The following is a 16920-nucleotide window of genomic DNA, read 5'->3' on the forward strand; positions in this document are numbered from 1 at the left end:
AGTTCCAGGGGCAAAGAAACAGAAATACTGAATCCATGCTCTAGGTTAGGAAGATCACGCAGTGAACCAGCCATGCAGGAACCTGCATGACCATTGGAACCCAGAGTGCCAAATGGGATAGAAATAAGTGGAGAAAATAGTATTTATGTAACTCTTCTTAGGGAGGGTGTTATAGGTGTTTCTGATAAGCAACTTGGGTCTGGGGGATAAGGCTCACCAAAGTGTGTACTCAAGGAAGAATGGATGATCACTAAACTGCCTGGTAGGTTGTATTAAGTGCGGGAGTTTTATCTTCTGAGTGGGATCTTCAGGCATGAAGCTATTATAGAACTATATGACTCAAACAAGGGGTTGGCAAACTTTTTCTGTAAAGAGCCAGATAGTAAATGTTTTAGGCTCATGGGACAAATTACCTTTGTTTCAGCTACTCAACTCTGTCTTTGCTGTGCAAAAGCAACCAAAGATGATATGTAAATGAATGAGGACAGATGTGTTTCAATAAAGCTTTATTTAGGGACATTGACATTTGAATTTATATCATTTTCTTATGTCAGGAAGTATTATTCAGCATTTGATTCTGTTCTCATCATTAAAACATGTAAAAATCATTCTTATCTCATGGCCATACCAAAAATAAGCAGCTGACAGAATTTGGCCTGTTGGCCATAGTTTCTTGACCCCTGACTTAAACAATATTGGAAAGTGAAGGGCTATCCATAGTTGTCCTGCTCCAGTTTTTCTCCATCCTGTACTCAGCTTTTTAAAATAAAGCAAATACGTAAAAAGAACTGATTTGAAGTGTCTGACCAGCACTGCCCGTGGTGTCTTCCAGTGCTGCTCCTCCTGATGCCATCTATCTGTTTGTCTTCCAAACACTGGCACTCTTTACTACATTCTCTCAATTTATTCACTTTACTCTTCTGTACACATCTTCTGTAACTCTTTTCCATTGTATCCCCCTCCCACTCCACTCCCTATGCACACACCTCTTTTTATTGTTGATTCCTGCACCTCTTAATTCCACTCTTGCATTCTCTAGAAGTTTGCTTCAGGCTTTGCATCAATTTGGTAATAGCTAACTAGAGATTAAAATGGTTCTCTGCAATAGTTATTAGCATTTTAACATACCTCTGAGCAATGAAAAATTGTGAAAATCCAAAAGAATATTTTAGAATGTCAGGTGCCATTGGGGGAGAGAAGAGGGACAGTAGAGGGGAGATTTGGGGACAGCAAACCCTTGCAGGCACCACTCTAAGTTCACCAACCAGGTCAGTCTCAGGAAGAAACATGCACCCAATGGTGATTTGCCCACCTAGGTCACCTGTATTCTTCTTCTCATATAGCTTATCACTCTGTCCACATGATAGGACTGTATGAACTCCACATGTCACATCGCCTGTTGTCACATTGCTTAACTAATAGGATGATAAACTTAAAATATTTCACAGCCTCAGCCTTTCCTCCAGCCTAAGTGGATTTTATTTTGGTTCATTTTCCAGAATAAAATCTAGGGTGATGTGAGGATATTGGCAGGATGATCACAGGAAAACAAATGTGCCTTGTTAGAATGGTGTCAGCTGCAATTATTTGAACTTGTCTTTTTTTACAGAGCTGTTATTGACTGGTGTGTTTTTCAAAAAATATGTATTAAGCAGGAAAGATAAAATCCAGAGGTTTAGAAGGAAGAGTGACATTATCTTGGTTCAATTTAATGATGTGAGTTGAATTATAGCATGCCCTGAACAAGCATGATCTAACAACAAAATAAGTATATTCTCATTGGAAAAGGAGTATGCCCTGAGACAACATTTGTGGTTTAAAGTCATGGAAAGAGACAGTTGAGACAACTCCTCACATGTTTGCCTGGCTTTAAAATGGTATTAGACATTCATCCTATTGCAAGTCCTTATAACAATGATATACAGCATCACTGACTGGGATGCCCAGACTGTTGGTTCATCCGCCCAACCAGAGCTTACTGGTTACCTGCCATATGTGAACCATCCAGACATCTAGTATTTGGGATTTTAAAGGCAAATATTTGAATATTATATGCTTATTTCCATCTCTGTTATATGGATAATTTCCAGCAATAATCTGTTAAGCCACAAACTTACAAAGGTCCTCATTAGTAACCTTTTGACTCTGCTCAAAGTAAAAGAAGTCCAATCTCAATTTTTAATATGCTGGTAAGCCATTAATCAAAATTTAACACACTTAAAAAATTATTGTTAAAAATTTTATATGGTCAATGGATAAGTCTGAAAGTCATAGAAGAAATTTAAGAAGAAGTAAAAGGGAACCTACAAACCAGGGCTTACCAAGCATTTTCTAGAACAGGCCAAACAATAAATATTTTCAGCTTTGTGGGCCAAACAGTCTCTGGCATGAAAACTCAACTCTGCCATTTCTCCCAAGGACCATAGTTGTCTAACCCCTTTTATAAATAAGCTTATTTTACAGATGAAGAATTTGAGGTCCAGAAATGTCAGGTATACTCAAATCACACTGTTTAGTAAGATTAATCAGTACAGATTGGGTATTCACATTCTTATATTATAATGCATTCAATGTATCTCAGGATTTTAGAAAATAATGAGAATTTAAAAAACCTCTCTTCCGAATCCTTTAGTTTAAAAATGGGGAATTTGAGTCCCAGAGGGAGTACAGATTGTCCAAGCTCTTTAATGTCAAGGGCGGGATTACAGCACAGGCCTCATGACATCTGTTTCAGTGCTTTTTCGCATGCCCCACATTATTCTGTAAATGACTAAGACAGAAAACTCATACATTTATTAATTCAATAAGCACATACTGAGAGTATCAGGTGAGTTTTATGCTCTAGGCTCAGTGCTATGATATATAGGGATGTCTAAAAACAGTTTCCCTCAAGAATCTTAGAGTCATGAAAATGAATAAATCATGATATTATCAAAAAAGTCCATCTGAAAAAGAGGAATTGATGGCTTATGAATTGAACTAAAATATTTTCATTGAATTAAATCTTAATCTAATTCTAGTTTTAAATATACGTAGATATATGGATCTATATAGATATCTCTCAATACATAAATAGATCGATCAGTGGTAAAATATTTGAGTTCCAAATGACTCTTCAAATGGATAAGAACCTCACGAGTCACATCTCCATCATCCTGACTGAACAATTGGAATTACAGAATTCAAAGGACAATTTTATCAATTCAGCTAATAAATTTATTTCATTAAAAACATACGGGCCCTCACTAGCTCACTCCCATCATATCCCGTAACAACTGTGACTCGCCTGTTGATTTTCATTGTACCGTCTTTTTACTTCCATACCATACATTTACAACACTTGTTTATCTATATTGACTTACAAACTATAAGCTTAAGGAGGACAGGACTATGTTTATTTGGTTCACTGCTGCATCCACAATTAGCACAGTATCAGGAAATATAATAAGCACCTACTATCTATTGAAATGAATGAATAAATGATGCCATTTAATCTGAATCTAATCAGCATGTAGTAATTTGAGCAGCAAAGTGTTATGATAAAAAATTAGTAACTATAATAGGGGACTGGAATATTAAGGGATTACCTAGTAAAAAGGAAAGGAAGCTTTAGAAAATATAGAAATAGCAGATATAAAGAGTATTCACTAACACTACTGTGAGAGAGCACCCAGTGAAGACACCTCCCTTCTTGCCCCCCCACTACCCTTCCCCACTCCACCCTGCTGAGGTTGAGAGCTAGACCTTGTTATAGAGCAGGGTTCCTGAAGCACACCACTATTGACATTTGGGGTCAGATGGTTGTTTTTTGTTGGGGCGGGGGGGCTGTCATGTGCAATGTAGGATGTTTGACAGCATCCTGACCTCTACCCACTAAGTACTAGTATCCCTCACCTCTCCAGTGTGACATTCAAATGCATGCCCTGAGCAAGCACTGCCAAATGTCCCCTGTGGGGTGAAAATCACCCCCTATTAGGAAGGATGTAGTCATTTCTTACTGGATGGCAGTGAAGTCTCTGTGATTCCAAGCCAATAGAACTTGTACCATAAATCTGCACTCTAGGGTGCAGGAAAGCTCTGTAAAGGGAGGTATAAAACCACCTGAGGGGAAGTCCACTGGGGAAGCTGCTGGCTGCCATGTACTGTAGTATCCCAGACACGAGAGAAACCTCAAGAGCCTACCAAGAACACTGGAACCAGGAAGCCGAAACTTTTGTCCTTGAAGTATCTCTCCGATGCCCTCTGCCGACAAAGTTTCAGTGCCAGTCAACCCGATCCACTTTTACAGAGCAGATGAAAGAGTAAATTTGGGACTGAGAGGCAATAAATCAATTATCAATACAGATTCCAAACCAAATCCTATTCTGGGATCCGGAGATATAAAGGTGAATAGCAAAGTCTTCTCCTTCTCTGGATTAACTCTTGGTCCAAACAGATGCATTCAAAAATCAGCATGAGAAACTGCAGTTCGGGTAACAACAAAATACTTGGGGAACATTGAGGATGGAGGAATATGTTTGGCCGGTAGCATCCCAGAACTTCCTGGACAGAATAACATGAGAGCCAAGTCGTTAAGTTTGAGTAGGTATATTAAAAGCGAGGAAGGAAGGGTAAGGACAGCTACTGCTGAAGGAAGGACTTGTATGGAAGACAAGGAATTTAGAAAGACTTTTATACTGTAATAAGGGCAGTGTGGCAATAACAGAGGATTTATGGGACAAGGAACTGGATAATTAGGTGGAAAGCTGGAAGATGTGTTTGGAAAGAAGAGATGGGGATAGATAGTAAATAAATATCCTAGTATCTCAAACTGAAATAATCTAGATTTATTTTGGGGGCAATAAGCAACCAACAGAACCATTGGAACTGTATTTTGTATGTGTTTTGTAAGGAAGAGAGTAGGAGATTAATTACAATGGGTAGGAACTCAAACAGGCAGACTTTTAAGATATTGCTGCAGTAGTCCTAAAGAATGTTCATTAGAGCTTAAGAGCCTAAACTTTAGTCAAGGGCTGGGCACAGTGGCTCATGCCTGTAATTCAGCACTTTGGGAGGCCGAGGCGGGTGGATCACTTGATGTCAGGAGTTCGAGACCAGCCTGGCCAACATGGTAAAACACTGTCTCCACCAAAAATACAAAAATTAGCCTTAGCCTAGCATGGTGGCACACACCTGTAGTCCCAGCTACTTGGGAGGCTGTGGCAGGAGAATTGCTTGAACCCAGGAGGTGGAGGTTGCAGTGAGCCGAGATCGCATCCTTGTACTCCACCCTGGGCCACAGAGCAGACTCTGGCTCAAGACATAAAAATAAAAATAAGAATAAATAAACTTTGGTCTAAAGTAGATTTTCATGAATAATTAAATGTGAGGGATGAAAGGGAAGAGTTTCTAGCTTAGGAGACTTGGATGTATTTAATAAATAAAGAACAAACAATAGATGTATATACTAGATGAAGAATAGATCAAGATAGAGCAGGTTGAGATGGAAGTAACTGGCTGATTCAGTTATGGATATGTTAAGTTCAGGCTGCCGATGTGGTATGCAGATAGTCAGCAGATGTCCATTGGCAGTTAGAAATGTGGGTTTTGTTTTGTTTTACTTTTTACAATCAGATGATGAATGGAAATTGATGTTGGAGTTCATAATCATTTTAAAAATATAATAATCACAGCTTTGATTATGTTAATTACAGTTATTATTTTGTTTTGCACCAATGAATAAATAATTCATTTTTCCAGTAAATGCTTGCAACCTTACTATATTGCTAAGGCTGGCATTTTTGTCCATTGGATGCTATAAAACTTGTTATTTAGAAATTCACAATGTCTTTGGAACTCACAAACAAGTTGTATGAGTGAATAAGAAAATACAAAACATTTCGGTTTCTAAATCATAAATATCCATCTTAATTTCTTCAATTAAAAAGATAATTGAAATTTTATATTTGAAAATCTCTTTACCTTTTTTATGTACAACATTTGACTGTTTATTTGAGGAGATGTTATAATGCTTCTTGTGTTCCAGAGGTAAAGCAGGGAGGGGAGGAAACCAGGATTTACTTCTGAGAGAACCTTAGCAATCAGTTTAAAAATTCACTGTATAGTCATGAAGTTTGAGAATTGAATTCTGCTTTAGACATCCACAGCACTTTTTTGGTAGAGTTAAATGGTTTTGCTAACTTTCGTATTCACATTTCCCTGGTGACAGTTATTACAGGCCCAGCTGGGTCATAAAGATCTAAGACTTCTTTTCTTTTCAATATGTCTAGCAGTTGGTACTTGTTTTGAAACTCATAGCATAGATGTATGAATTGGATTAGCATCAGCCACAATAACAGTGAAACTTCATTCCCAGAGAGCTTTGTTTACAAAGGAGGACTTTTTACAATTTACTTCTTTGCATAAAGTGTAGTGATCATATTAGCCATTGCTTTGCTACGGTCATATAATTGAATTAGTTTTAAATGGAAAGTCAGACTAGGAAAGGCAAATCATGATTTGCCTTTAATAGGCAAAAAGGGTGTTGTCCTCCTAGGTGCACTGGAGATAGTACCTTGTCATCTAAACAAGAAACCCACTTGGGCTGAATAACATATTTTATTTAATTATTTTGCATTATTCCCATAGAGTTCACTTTAAATCTTCTCCCTTTTTTTACCTTTCTATTATAGTCTACGTTATATGATTACAAATGTAATAACTGTTTGTTTTAAAAAGATTGGAAACCATAGAGACATATAAATACAATCCTGCCATTCAAAGGGAATTACAGTTGATAATTTCATATGTCCTTAAATAGTGAGATAATTCTGCCTAGATATTTTTCTCCTGCTTTGCCTACATTCTGGGGCAGCATTAATAAATCACATACACAGAGATAGAGATATTAATATATACAGATAGATGCTAGATCTACTATAGATAAATAGTCATTAATTTCTCTCACAGCAAACTTGCAAGGAATTCTTTTTTTCCTCCATTTCAAAGGTAAACTAAGCTTCAGATAGCCAAACTGTCATGTTGCAAAACATACATCTTGTAAGTAATGGTTTTTTGAATATAATTCTATTTTCAAAGCCTGTTATAGCACATTACTTTACCACATTGCATTAGCAATTTACCATGTTAATAAAAACACCTCATGTATAATTGAGTTTCTTTGTTATAGTTTCTTGACTGTGTTTGAGCATTTAAGCTCATTTTAATTTTTTTATTTTGTAAGGAATTCTCTGTGTTAAACTTTATCCGTATTTTAGAAATATACAGTACTAGAATTACTGATTCAAAGGATATGTATTTTTTAAATTATTTTCTAGAATCATTATACAGTTTACTCTCCAGTGACAATATATGAGAACATCTGTTCCACTGCACCCTTGCCAGCTTAAGTTTTTGGTTGGAACAACATGACTGGGGCAAATCAGCCCAAGGCATTGGATGTATCACCGTCCTAGAAGAGTTAGTTTGACATTTGTTCTTTTCTTGCAGTTGAGACATAGAACTTTGTTATTGACAGAATTTGGAAGATTGTTCATTCTTTAGTGATTGCTTCTTTGTTCTGGAAAAGAATAAACAAATCTAAGACTTCAGAAAATTGGGGGTAGAAATGAGCTCAAACGAACTTTCTCTGAAATGTCAAAAGTGAATAGTAAAGGTCACCTAGCTACCTGAAAAGAAAGGGTAGACTAAAGAAAAATGGAAATTATTCAAGTAATAACTTAAAGAGGAATAAAACATTATGACTTGAGAAGAGCCCAGTTATAGATGATATAGATTGTGGTCAGTGGTGGAAAAGAAAGGAAGAGTTCATACAAGCTAATTTATAAATTTTCTCAGCATCCAAATATGATGTTTTTATTTTAATACACTCATGTCAGCTAATCTCCACAATAGCCCTGTAGGAACAGAAAACAGAAAAAGTTTCAGAGAGAAATTAATGATCAGAAAGGCCCAGTGACTTGGTCAGAATTACAGAACTGTATTGGAATTCCAGGACTTTCTGCACTAAGACCATGCTCTGTCAATTATACTCTTTTTAGTCTGTTGCTTTTATACCAACAAAGTAAGTGGCAACTGTAAAGCATGGTTGTGTTTGGGGAAAGAGTAGGGTAGGAGAGATCAAAGGCAGTAAAACAGAGGATGCTTCTGAAATAAGAATGTCAATAACCTGAATAAGGCAGTGGAAGTAGAAAGGAAAAAGAGGAACAAATTCAAGAGAGAATGCAAAGGCAGACTGGGTGGACTTGGGTAAAAGGGAAGGGTCAGAGACGACATCAAAATTTCTAGCCTGAATTATTGGTAGGTGATAATGCCATTAGAAAGACAGAAAACCTAACAAGTCTGAATGAAAGCTGGTTAATGCAGTTATGGTTAGGTTGAGTTTAAGGTGTAGGTGAGATATACATATGACACTGAGAAAAATGATGACAGTATGTGTCTGGAGAGTTCAAGGATACAGATTTAGATTTGAAAGTCATCGGCCTGGGGATCTGAACTGAAGTCTTAAGGTTAAATGTTATTTTATGGGAGAACTTAAATTAGTGTGCTATGTAAAAACTAAGTTCTAATAAAAATCAGACTACCTGGGATCAAATTCTAGATCACTTTCTAGCTGTGTGGTCCCAGGCAAGTTTACATAACCTCTCTTAGCTTTGTCACTTATGCATTCTCATCTCATTGGCAATGCCTGGAGACATTTTTTTGTGGTCACAACTGGGTTTGCTCCTGTCATCTTAGTGGGTAGGGTTCAGGGATGCTGTTCACCATCCTACAATGCACAGGACAGCTCCCTAAAACAAAGAAATATCTTGTCCAAAATGTCAGTAGCTCTGAGTTTGAGAAACCCTGCTGTAAGTATTCTATAAAGCAGAGATAACTGTACTTACCTCATAGAGATGTTGTGAGGTTTCAGTGAGATCATGCAGGAAAAAAAAAAAAAACCCAAAAAACTGAACCTGTCTTAAACAAGAAATATTTAGAAAACTAATTCAATATATTGAATAGGAAAAAGGCAAACGACACAATTTGGGGAACCTTTTACCTTTAAGAAATGTCAGAGGAAGGAATGTGTGTCACATATGCTGAAAGGTAGCATAAAGGGAGAAGAGGAGAATCAGGAAAGTGGGGCATCAGAGATCAACAGAGAGCAGCTTAGTGTAGTGCTATGAGCGGCTATTGCATGACTGCAACCAGGGAAGAAGGCAAGCAGGTCCCTGAACCTCAGATAGCTCACTGAGGATGGGACCTGGAAAGAGACCACTGTGGTGAATGGTTAGCAGAGTAATGATAACGTTGAGGGAAAAGTTGTAATAAGGGTGAAAGAAAGATGGGAATAGAATTCCAGGCAGCAATAGGCTGAGAATTAAATGAAAAATGAGGATGAGACATAGGAAAAACAGCTCCTTCACACTGGCTGCTTGACCACAGAGGATAGTTTGGCTTTTTCTTTTTTTTTTTTTTTTCTTTTTTTTTTAGGTTTGGAAAGAACATCCTGTTTAGACAGAAAAGAAAGAAAAGTCAAAAAGGAGATAACGAAACAATAAGAAAGATTGTAATTGATGGAGCAAGAGTCCAGAGGAGAAAGGTGAAAGACTCTGTGATTAGTAGCAATGAAAAGGAGACTTGCTTTAGAAAAAAAATGGGGTACTTCCTATGGCAGAGAAGTATGATGATAATGTCACTATACTTGAAGTCCAGGGGAAAAATGCAAATCTATTTAATAAGATTTTCATTTATAGTTCTTGAAAGGTTCATAAAAAGCATAAAAAGCTGAGTTCTTTTTATGAACCTTTCAAAAATTACAAATGAAAATCATATTAAATAGCCCAAATACACAAGAAAGTGTATTGTCTTGATTGCCATTGGTGTTCCTTCGTTAGACTTCCTATTAAGGACTGAATTATGTCCCCCAGCAAATCCATATGTTGAAGCCCTAACCCCCAATGTGACTGTATTTTGAGATAGGGCCTTTAAAAAGGTATAATAATTAAGGTTAAATGAGGTCATAAGTGTGAGGCCCTAAACCTATGGGACTGGAGTCTTTGGAAGCCAGGAAAAGACACCAGCAGGGCACACATGCAGAGGAAAGGCCATGTGAGGATGCCGTGAGTAGGGGCCTGTTAGCCAAAGGCAGGACAAAATAACTCACCAGAAACCAACCCTGGTGGCTCCTTGATCGTGGACTTCCAGCCTCCAGAATGGTGGGAAGATAAATTTCTGTTCTTTAAGCCACCCAGTGTGTGGCATTTTGTTATAGCAGCCCCAGGGGACTAATTACTTCCCTAATTGGAACTTTTATACACATAATATAATAGGAGAAAGAAGGTGACCTGTTGAAATAAAAATTATTTCTCTTAAAGAATCTTGGCCGGGCGTGGTGGCTCACGCCAATTATCCCAGCACTTTGGGAGGCTAAGGTGGGTGGATCACTTGAGGTCAGGAGTTGAAGACCAGCCTGGCCAACATGGTGAAACTCTGTCTCTACTAAAAATACAAAATAGCCGGGCATGGTGGTGGGTGCCTGTAATTCCAGCTACTCAGGAGACTGAACAAGGAAAATTGCTTAAACCCAGGAGGTGGAGGTTGCAGTGAGCCAAGATCGCCCTACTGCACTCCAGCCTAGGAGACAGAGTGACTCCGTCTCAAAAAAAAAAAAAAAAAAAGATTTTGGCCATAAGGGTAGGATTGGAGAGAGAGAAAGCAGATATTTAATACCAAATCTTAGCCACAACTATTAATTAGATCACCTCAGATTTCCATATTGGGTAGATAAATATGGTGCCAATTACTGCTGGAATTGCAGATGTTAGAAACAGGTTGCCTTGGTTCAAATCCCAGTATTGACACTTACTAGACATGTGACCTCGGGCAAATTTCTTAATTTTGTTAGCCTTGCTCACCTTACCTATAAAACAGGGAACATCCTTGTAAAATAGTTTGGATAATCCTAATACATGCTAGCTAGTATTTTCATGTTTTGCTTGAAATTTTTATATTGCTAAGTTATATAAACATTAATTTGTGACATAAAGGGATGCATTTATTGCTAAGCTTCTATTATTTTTTTGGGAAAAGTATGTATTTCCCTTTCCAATCGTGTAATGACAGCAGAAATAAAAAGTCAAGTAATTGATATTTATAAAAATGTTAAACTAATGTCTTTGTTTCAAGGAGTTTCAGAGAATAAATAACAAAAAGTCTACTAAAAAAGATAGCTTGGGATAGATTTATTGTGCCATTTTAAGATTTCACTTTCAAGTTGCTTAATAGAAAATCAGTGACTATCATAGTATTTGCATTCCCATGATATTTTCCTTAGCCAGAGTTTTCCAGAGGCAGTTTTTAAATAGTCAGTTAATAAAAAGTGGATTGTTGCAACTGATATCTACTATAATTGATACATTTATATAAACTAGAATATATTAGCTATAGATTTTATTGTTTTTAATAAATATAGCCTATTTATTTTTTGACAATTTTGGTAAGATTTTCTGCCAGTTACATGAATTTGTAAATTTTAAATAATTTGTAAGTAGAGAAACTTGAAATTTTAAAAAATGTTTCCTTTAGGTTTTAGGGTACGTGTGCAGTTTTGTTATGTAAGTAAACTTGTGTCATGAGGGTTTGGTGTATAGATTATTTGCCATTCAGTTACTAAGCCTAGTACCTAATTTTTACTTTTTTCTGCTCCTCTCCCTCCTCCCACCTTTCACCCTCAAGTAGTGCAGTTGTTTCCTTCTGAAAAAATTTTAATAGATAAGATGCTCGTTGGTGCCATAGATTCTGCTTTGAGAATACCAAAATTTGGAGAAAAATTTAACATTTGCTTCTACATAATTCTATAACAAAATGGTCTTAAAATTGAGAATTTATAGTGTTAGGAAAAATTAATTTAGTATTGATAGTTTGTTTTCATTGGGAAAGTATAGTATTTTGATGACATTAATTAAACATATGTGAAACTTATCATTGGTTTTCATGTCAAAACAGTGTAATTTGGCCCACAAAGGCAATGATAGGAAGAGTAATGTGTAATATCTACTTTTGTTAGTATGGATTTTATATATTAAGGTAAAGAGAGTTGCTAACACTTAAAATAATTGGCCAGTCACAAAAAGTATGTCCACTGCATGAACTGTTTGATTTAAGTATAGTTGAGAGATGTTTATTTTTAAGGAAAAGGAAACATATAGAGTTGGCACATTAGGACAACCTAGTCTTATATTTTCCTCCTAAACACTGAAAAGGCTAAGAGCTATCACATGAGACTTGATTCCAATTTCTCCTGCTTTTAATTGAAAATGAAAGTCATGCTACATTTTAAAATCCTTTCTTCCACTTTAATTGCAATTGGGATTCATGGATATAAATTTCATTACGGTCTAAAATAATTACTCTCATTTAATGTCCTCTATATAATTCAATGTTAAATTGCTAAGTGTTTCCAATCACTTCACTCATATTTATACCAATGTATTGCTTCATTAGGACCCACAATGTATGCTAGGCATTCATTTTAACTAAGCCTTTGTCCTAAGAGTTCATAGAGGTGGATACCCTAAGATACACAGAGGACTTTTAACCCATATATCTTGAATTTTAAATAAAACTTTGCTTCAGAAACTTAAGAATTTGCTTGTCATATCCTGGGCACATACATACACACAAATGAATAAATGAGTAAGTGGTTGGGTGAGTCCATCCATCTATTTATTAATTCACTTTAAATTTCTATTACAGGCCAGGAAATACTCTAGTTCCTAAAGAGAGATATTGATGAAGAAGCTAGACTAGGTGGCTGATCTCATGAAATGTACATTTTGGCATGAGGAAGACAGCAGATATCTAAACAAACGAAGTAGTTTTTAGCTAGTGGTGAGTGAAAATGAGTTAAAATCACAGAATGACAGCGAGAAGGATTTTGAGTAAAGGCTTCTTTGTATGGGTGGGTCAGTCCTGTGTGAAGAAGAAACAATTGAGCTGAGACCTAAATGGTACTGAGAAAAAAACATGAAAATCTAGAGAACAAATGTTCCAGGCAGAAGACAAAGGCCCTGAGGCAGATGCGTGAAGCATTCTATGGTCAAATGTAGCATAGGATAATTCAGAGAAGTTGTAGAGGTCAGCAGAAGAGTGACGTGATCTGATTTATGTTTTTAAAAGATTACTCTGCTCACTGTGTAAGGACGAGAGAGGAAATAAAGGAAACGGCAGTTACAGAATTCTCCAGTGAGAAAATGGCGGTTGGGACCCAAAGATAATATAGAAAAGAGGATTCATTTCAGATTATTGAAGCTAGAATGTACAGGATTTGGTGTTGGATTAGATATGGAGGAAGGAAAAAGACAATCTAGAACAGGAGTCAGCAAACGTTTTTTTGGAAAGGGCCAGGACGTTAAAGAATATCTGTAAAACTGGACATTAAATAGCTCAGTTTATAGAGAAAGAGACTGACCAAAAACTAACAATTCCAGAACTCTGCAGTATGCTCTGAAAAGTAACCATAAGGTATCAGATAGGATTCAGAAAGAGGCACATAGGTGGGGGTGAGAGAGAAAGTGAGTGGTCTAGGACAGTCCTTTTCCAAGGATCTGTGCTCAAGGATCAGTTTTGTTTTTTTATTTTCAGCCCATCCATTGTGGACAGATGTTTTTGTAAAATAAAATACAAATGACTTGCTAGAAAAATACAAGTGAAAAAAAGCATAGAAATAAATGCCCACTATTTTTTCCTATTATATTCAGCATACATAAAATCCTATTTCAGTAAAAATATTAGAAGAAAAAATAACGCCGGATAAAAGGAAAAGAATTGCCCCAATTAATCACATTGTCATTGAAAGCATGTTTACAAGTAATAAGAAAGATAATGGCTATTATACTTGTTTTACCATCGTAACAAAACCACAATTTATGAGTGAAATAGCAATTCTCCATTCTGACTGCAATTGGTACACTTTGAAAGAACACTGTGCATTTCACTGTCTAGTCTTTAATGTATCAAATGTGCCTGTTTCTTGATTGTTAACTTTTTTGATCTAGGTTAGATGGATGATGGAAATGCCACTTGCAGGGAGTAATGTGTACTTTAGCTGTTTTATGTTTTGTTTAATACACTCAGAATAGAGGAACCAGTCTCGCAGAGAAGAATTGATGGGAATAGAAGAAGTGATTTTAAAGTAATATCAGCATACTGGAAAAATTTATATTTATTTATTTATTCATTTATTTTGAGATGGAGTTTCGCTCTTGTTGCCCAGGCTGGAGGGCAATGGCATGATCTCGGCTCACTGCAACCTCCACCTCCTGTGTTCAAGCGATTCTCCTGCCTCAGCCTCCCAAGTAGCTGGGACTACAGGCATGGACTACCACACCAGGCTAACTTTGTATTTCTACTAGAGACAGGGTTTCTCCATGTCGGTCAGGCTGGTCTCGAACTCCTGACCTTAAGTGATTCACCCGCCTTGGCCTCCCAAAGTGCTGGGACTGCAGGTGTGAGCCACTGTGCCTGACCTTCATTTTTATTTTGTATTCAAAATAGAACAAGTGAGGTTCTTCTTTTAGTTAATCCTTCATTAGTAGCCAGTTCTATCAATTACTCCTGTAAAGTATGTTTAAATTTTAATTCTCTTCGTAAAATAAATAGATTCTGAATTTTATATACTTTAGGTTAAAATTAGCAAACTAATCTTAAAATATCACACATTTAATAATACCCTCTTGCATATGACTTGTATGCGCCTTTTACCAAATGTTTCTCACCTTATGGATTTGACAGTAACACAAATCGGTACCCTGTTCAAAAACACAAGTCCACTGATCTTGCCCTTGGATGTCTCAATATTGCCAAATTGCTAGAAAAGTTTCTAAACTTCTGGGTTTATGTCTTTATAGACTAGCAACAAATAGTGGGCCACTTATACTTTGAGTAGTAGTACTACTCTACAAAAAGATTGTGAATTCAATCATCCTTAGAAAAGGGCAAATCATATATAGGAATCTTATATATAAATATTTAAGATAGAATATTTATAATATCAAAATTGTGTGTAGGAAAATCTCAAAACACTTCTTTTTAAAACACAGTGTTTCTCTTTTTACACCCTTTATTAAGATGCATATATTCCTTTTTTATTTCAATATTTTTGGAGTACAGGTGGTTTTTAGTTACATGGGTAAGTTCTTTAGTGGTGAGTTCTGAGATTTTGGTGTACCCATCACCCTAATAGTGTATCCTGTACCCAGTATGTATTATTTTATCTCCCACCCCACTTCCACCCTTCCCCTATAGTCCCCAAAGTCCATTATGTCATTCTTATGCCTTTGCACTCTCATAGCTTAGCTCCCACTTATAAATCATGCTGCTATAAAGATACATGCACACGTATGTTTATTGTGGCACTATTCACAATAGCAAAGCCTTGGAATCAACCCAAATGTCTATCAGTGACAGACTGGATTAAGAACATGTGGCACATATACACTATGGAATACTATGCAGCCATAAAAAAGGATGAGTTCGTGTCCTTTGTAGGGACATAGATGCAGCTCGAAACCATCATTCTCAGCAACCTATCACAAGATCAGAAAACCAAACACCGCATGTTCTCACTCATTGAACAATGAGATCACTCAGGAATGAGACTCTGGAAGGGGAACATCACACACTGTGGCTTATTATGGGGAAGGGGGAGAGGGGAGGGATAGCATTGGGAGTTATACCTGATGTAAATGACGAGTTAATGGGTGCTGACGAGTTGATGGGTGCAGCACACCAACATGGCACAAGTATACATATGTAACAAACCTGCACATTCTGCACATGTACCCTAGAACTTAAAGTATAATAATAAAAAAAAAAGAGTTCAAAAAAAAAAAATGGAGAGCCATTGAAACTCTCTTTTGGATATGAAATAAAAAATTCTCACCCGGTCGTAGTGGCTCAAGCCTGTAATCCCAGCACTTTGGGAGGCTGAGGCGGGCGGATCACGAGGTCAGAAGTTCAATACCAACCTGGCCAACATATTGAAACCCCATCTCTACTAAAAATACAAAAAATTAGCTGAGTGTGGTGGTGGGCACCTGTAATCGCAGTTGCTTGGGAGGCTGAAGCAGGAGAATTGCTTGAACCCAGAGACAGAGGTTGCAGTGAGCAGAGATTGCACCACTGGGAGACAGGGCAACAGTGTGAGACTCCATCTCAAAAAAAAAAAAAAAGAAAAAAGAATTCTCTCATGTTCAAAGTATCGGGAAATGGTACTTTGCATTACTTTTGGATTGACATTTTAAATATAATGCTTTTGTTAGATGTCTACATAATAATTGATTTTAATGCATGTGCAAATTATATTTTTTAAAAGAAAGTAATATTTCTTTTATAATTTAATATGGCTATCCATATTTTAATAAATTCTAAACACAAAGTTCTTTCAGTTTCTTTTTGGCAGTAAAATAAAGGACACTTACAATTCATTCCTTAACATATCACGTATGATATTCATTATCTTCATGTTTTGTTTGAAATTGGTTCAAATTGATATAGGCTCTGCAATAGCAGAAATCAGTTACTCTATTGAATATAAATCCTATGGTGAATACAAATTTGAACTTTTAATTCAAAATAAGGCACCAAATACTGTGTTATTATTCCATTTTTTAAAAACCAACTGTAACCCAAGGTCGTTACTGGTGCCTGCCCCTATGCACTTTGAGATACTTAAGGAAAAGTTGAGATTGTTTCAGGTTGGAAACTGTAAGTAATATGTAATAAACTTTCCTACATTAAAAAAACATAAGTGAGACATGATATTTGGTTTTCCATTCCTGAGTTACTTCACTTAGAATAATGGTCTTTGACTCCATCCAGGTTGCTGCAAATACCATTATTTCATTTTTTTATGGCTGAGTAGTATCCCATGGTGTA

General features: G+C 36.5%; 1 protein-coding gene across 2 annotated transcripts in view; it reads left to right on the plus strand.

The window, feature by feature from the left end:
- PRKG1 (protein kinase cGMP-dependent 1) overlaps positions 1–16920 on the plus strand; it is a 1324128-nt gene that overhangs the window by 1170962 nt on the left and 136246 nt on the right. For both annotated transcript variants that reach the window (XM_031652620.1, XM_031652619.1), the window contains exon 10: positions 12872–12887. In XM_031652620.1, the coding sequence (XP_031508480.1) occupies positions 12872–12887 (16 nt within the window). The remainder of the gene's footprint in view (positions 1–12871; positions 12888–16920) is intronic.

The sequence above is a fragment of the Papio anubis genome, chromosome 11 (genome assembly GCF_008728515.1).
Source record: "Papio anubis isolate 15944 chromosome 11, Panubis1.0, whole genome shotgun sequence".
NCBI lineage: Eukaryota > Metazoa > Chordata > Mammalia > Primates > Cercopithecidae > Papio > Papio anubis.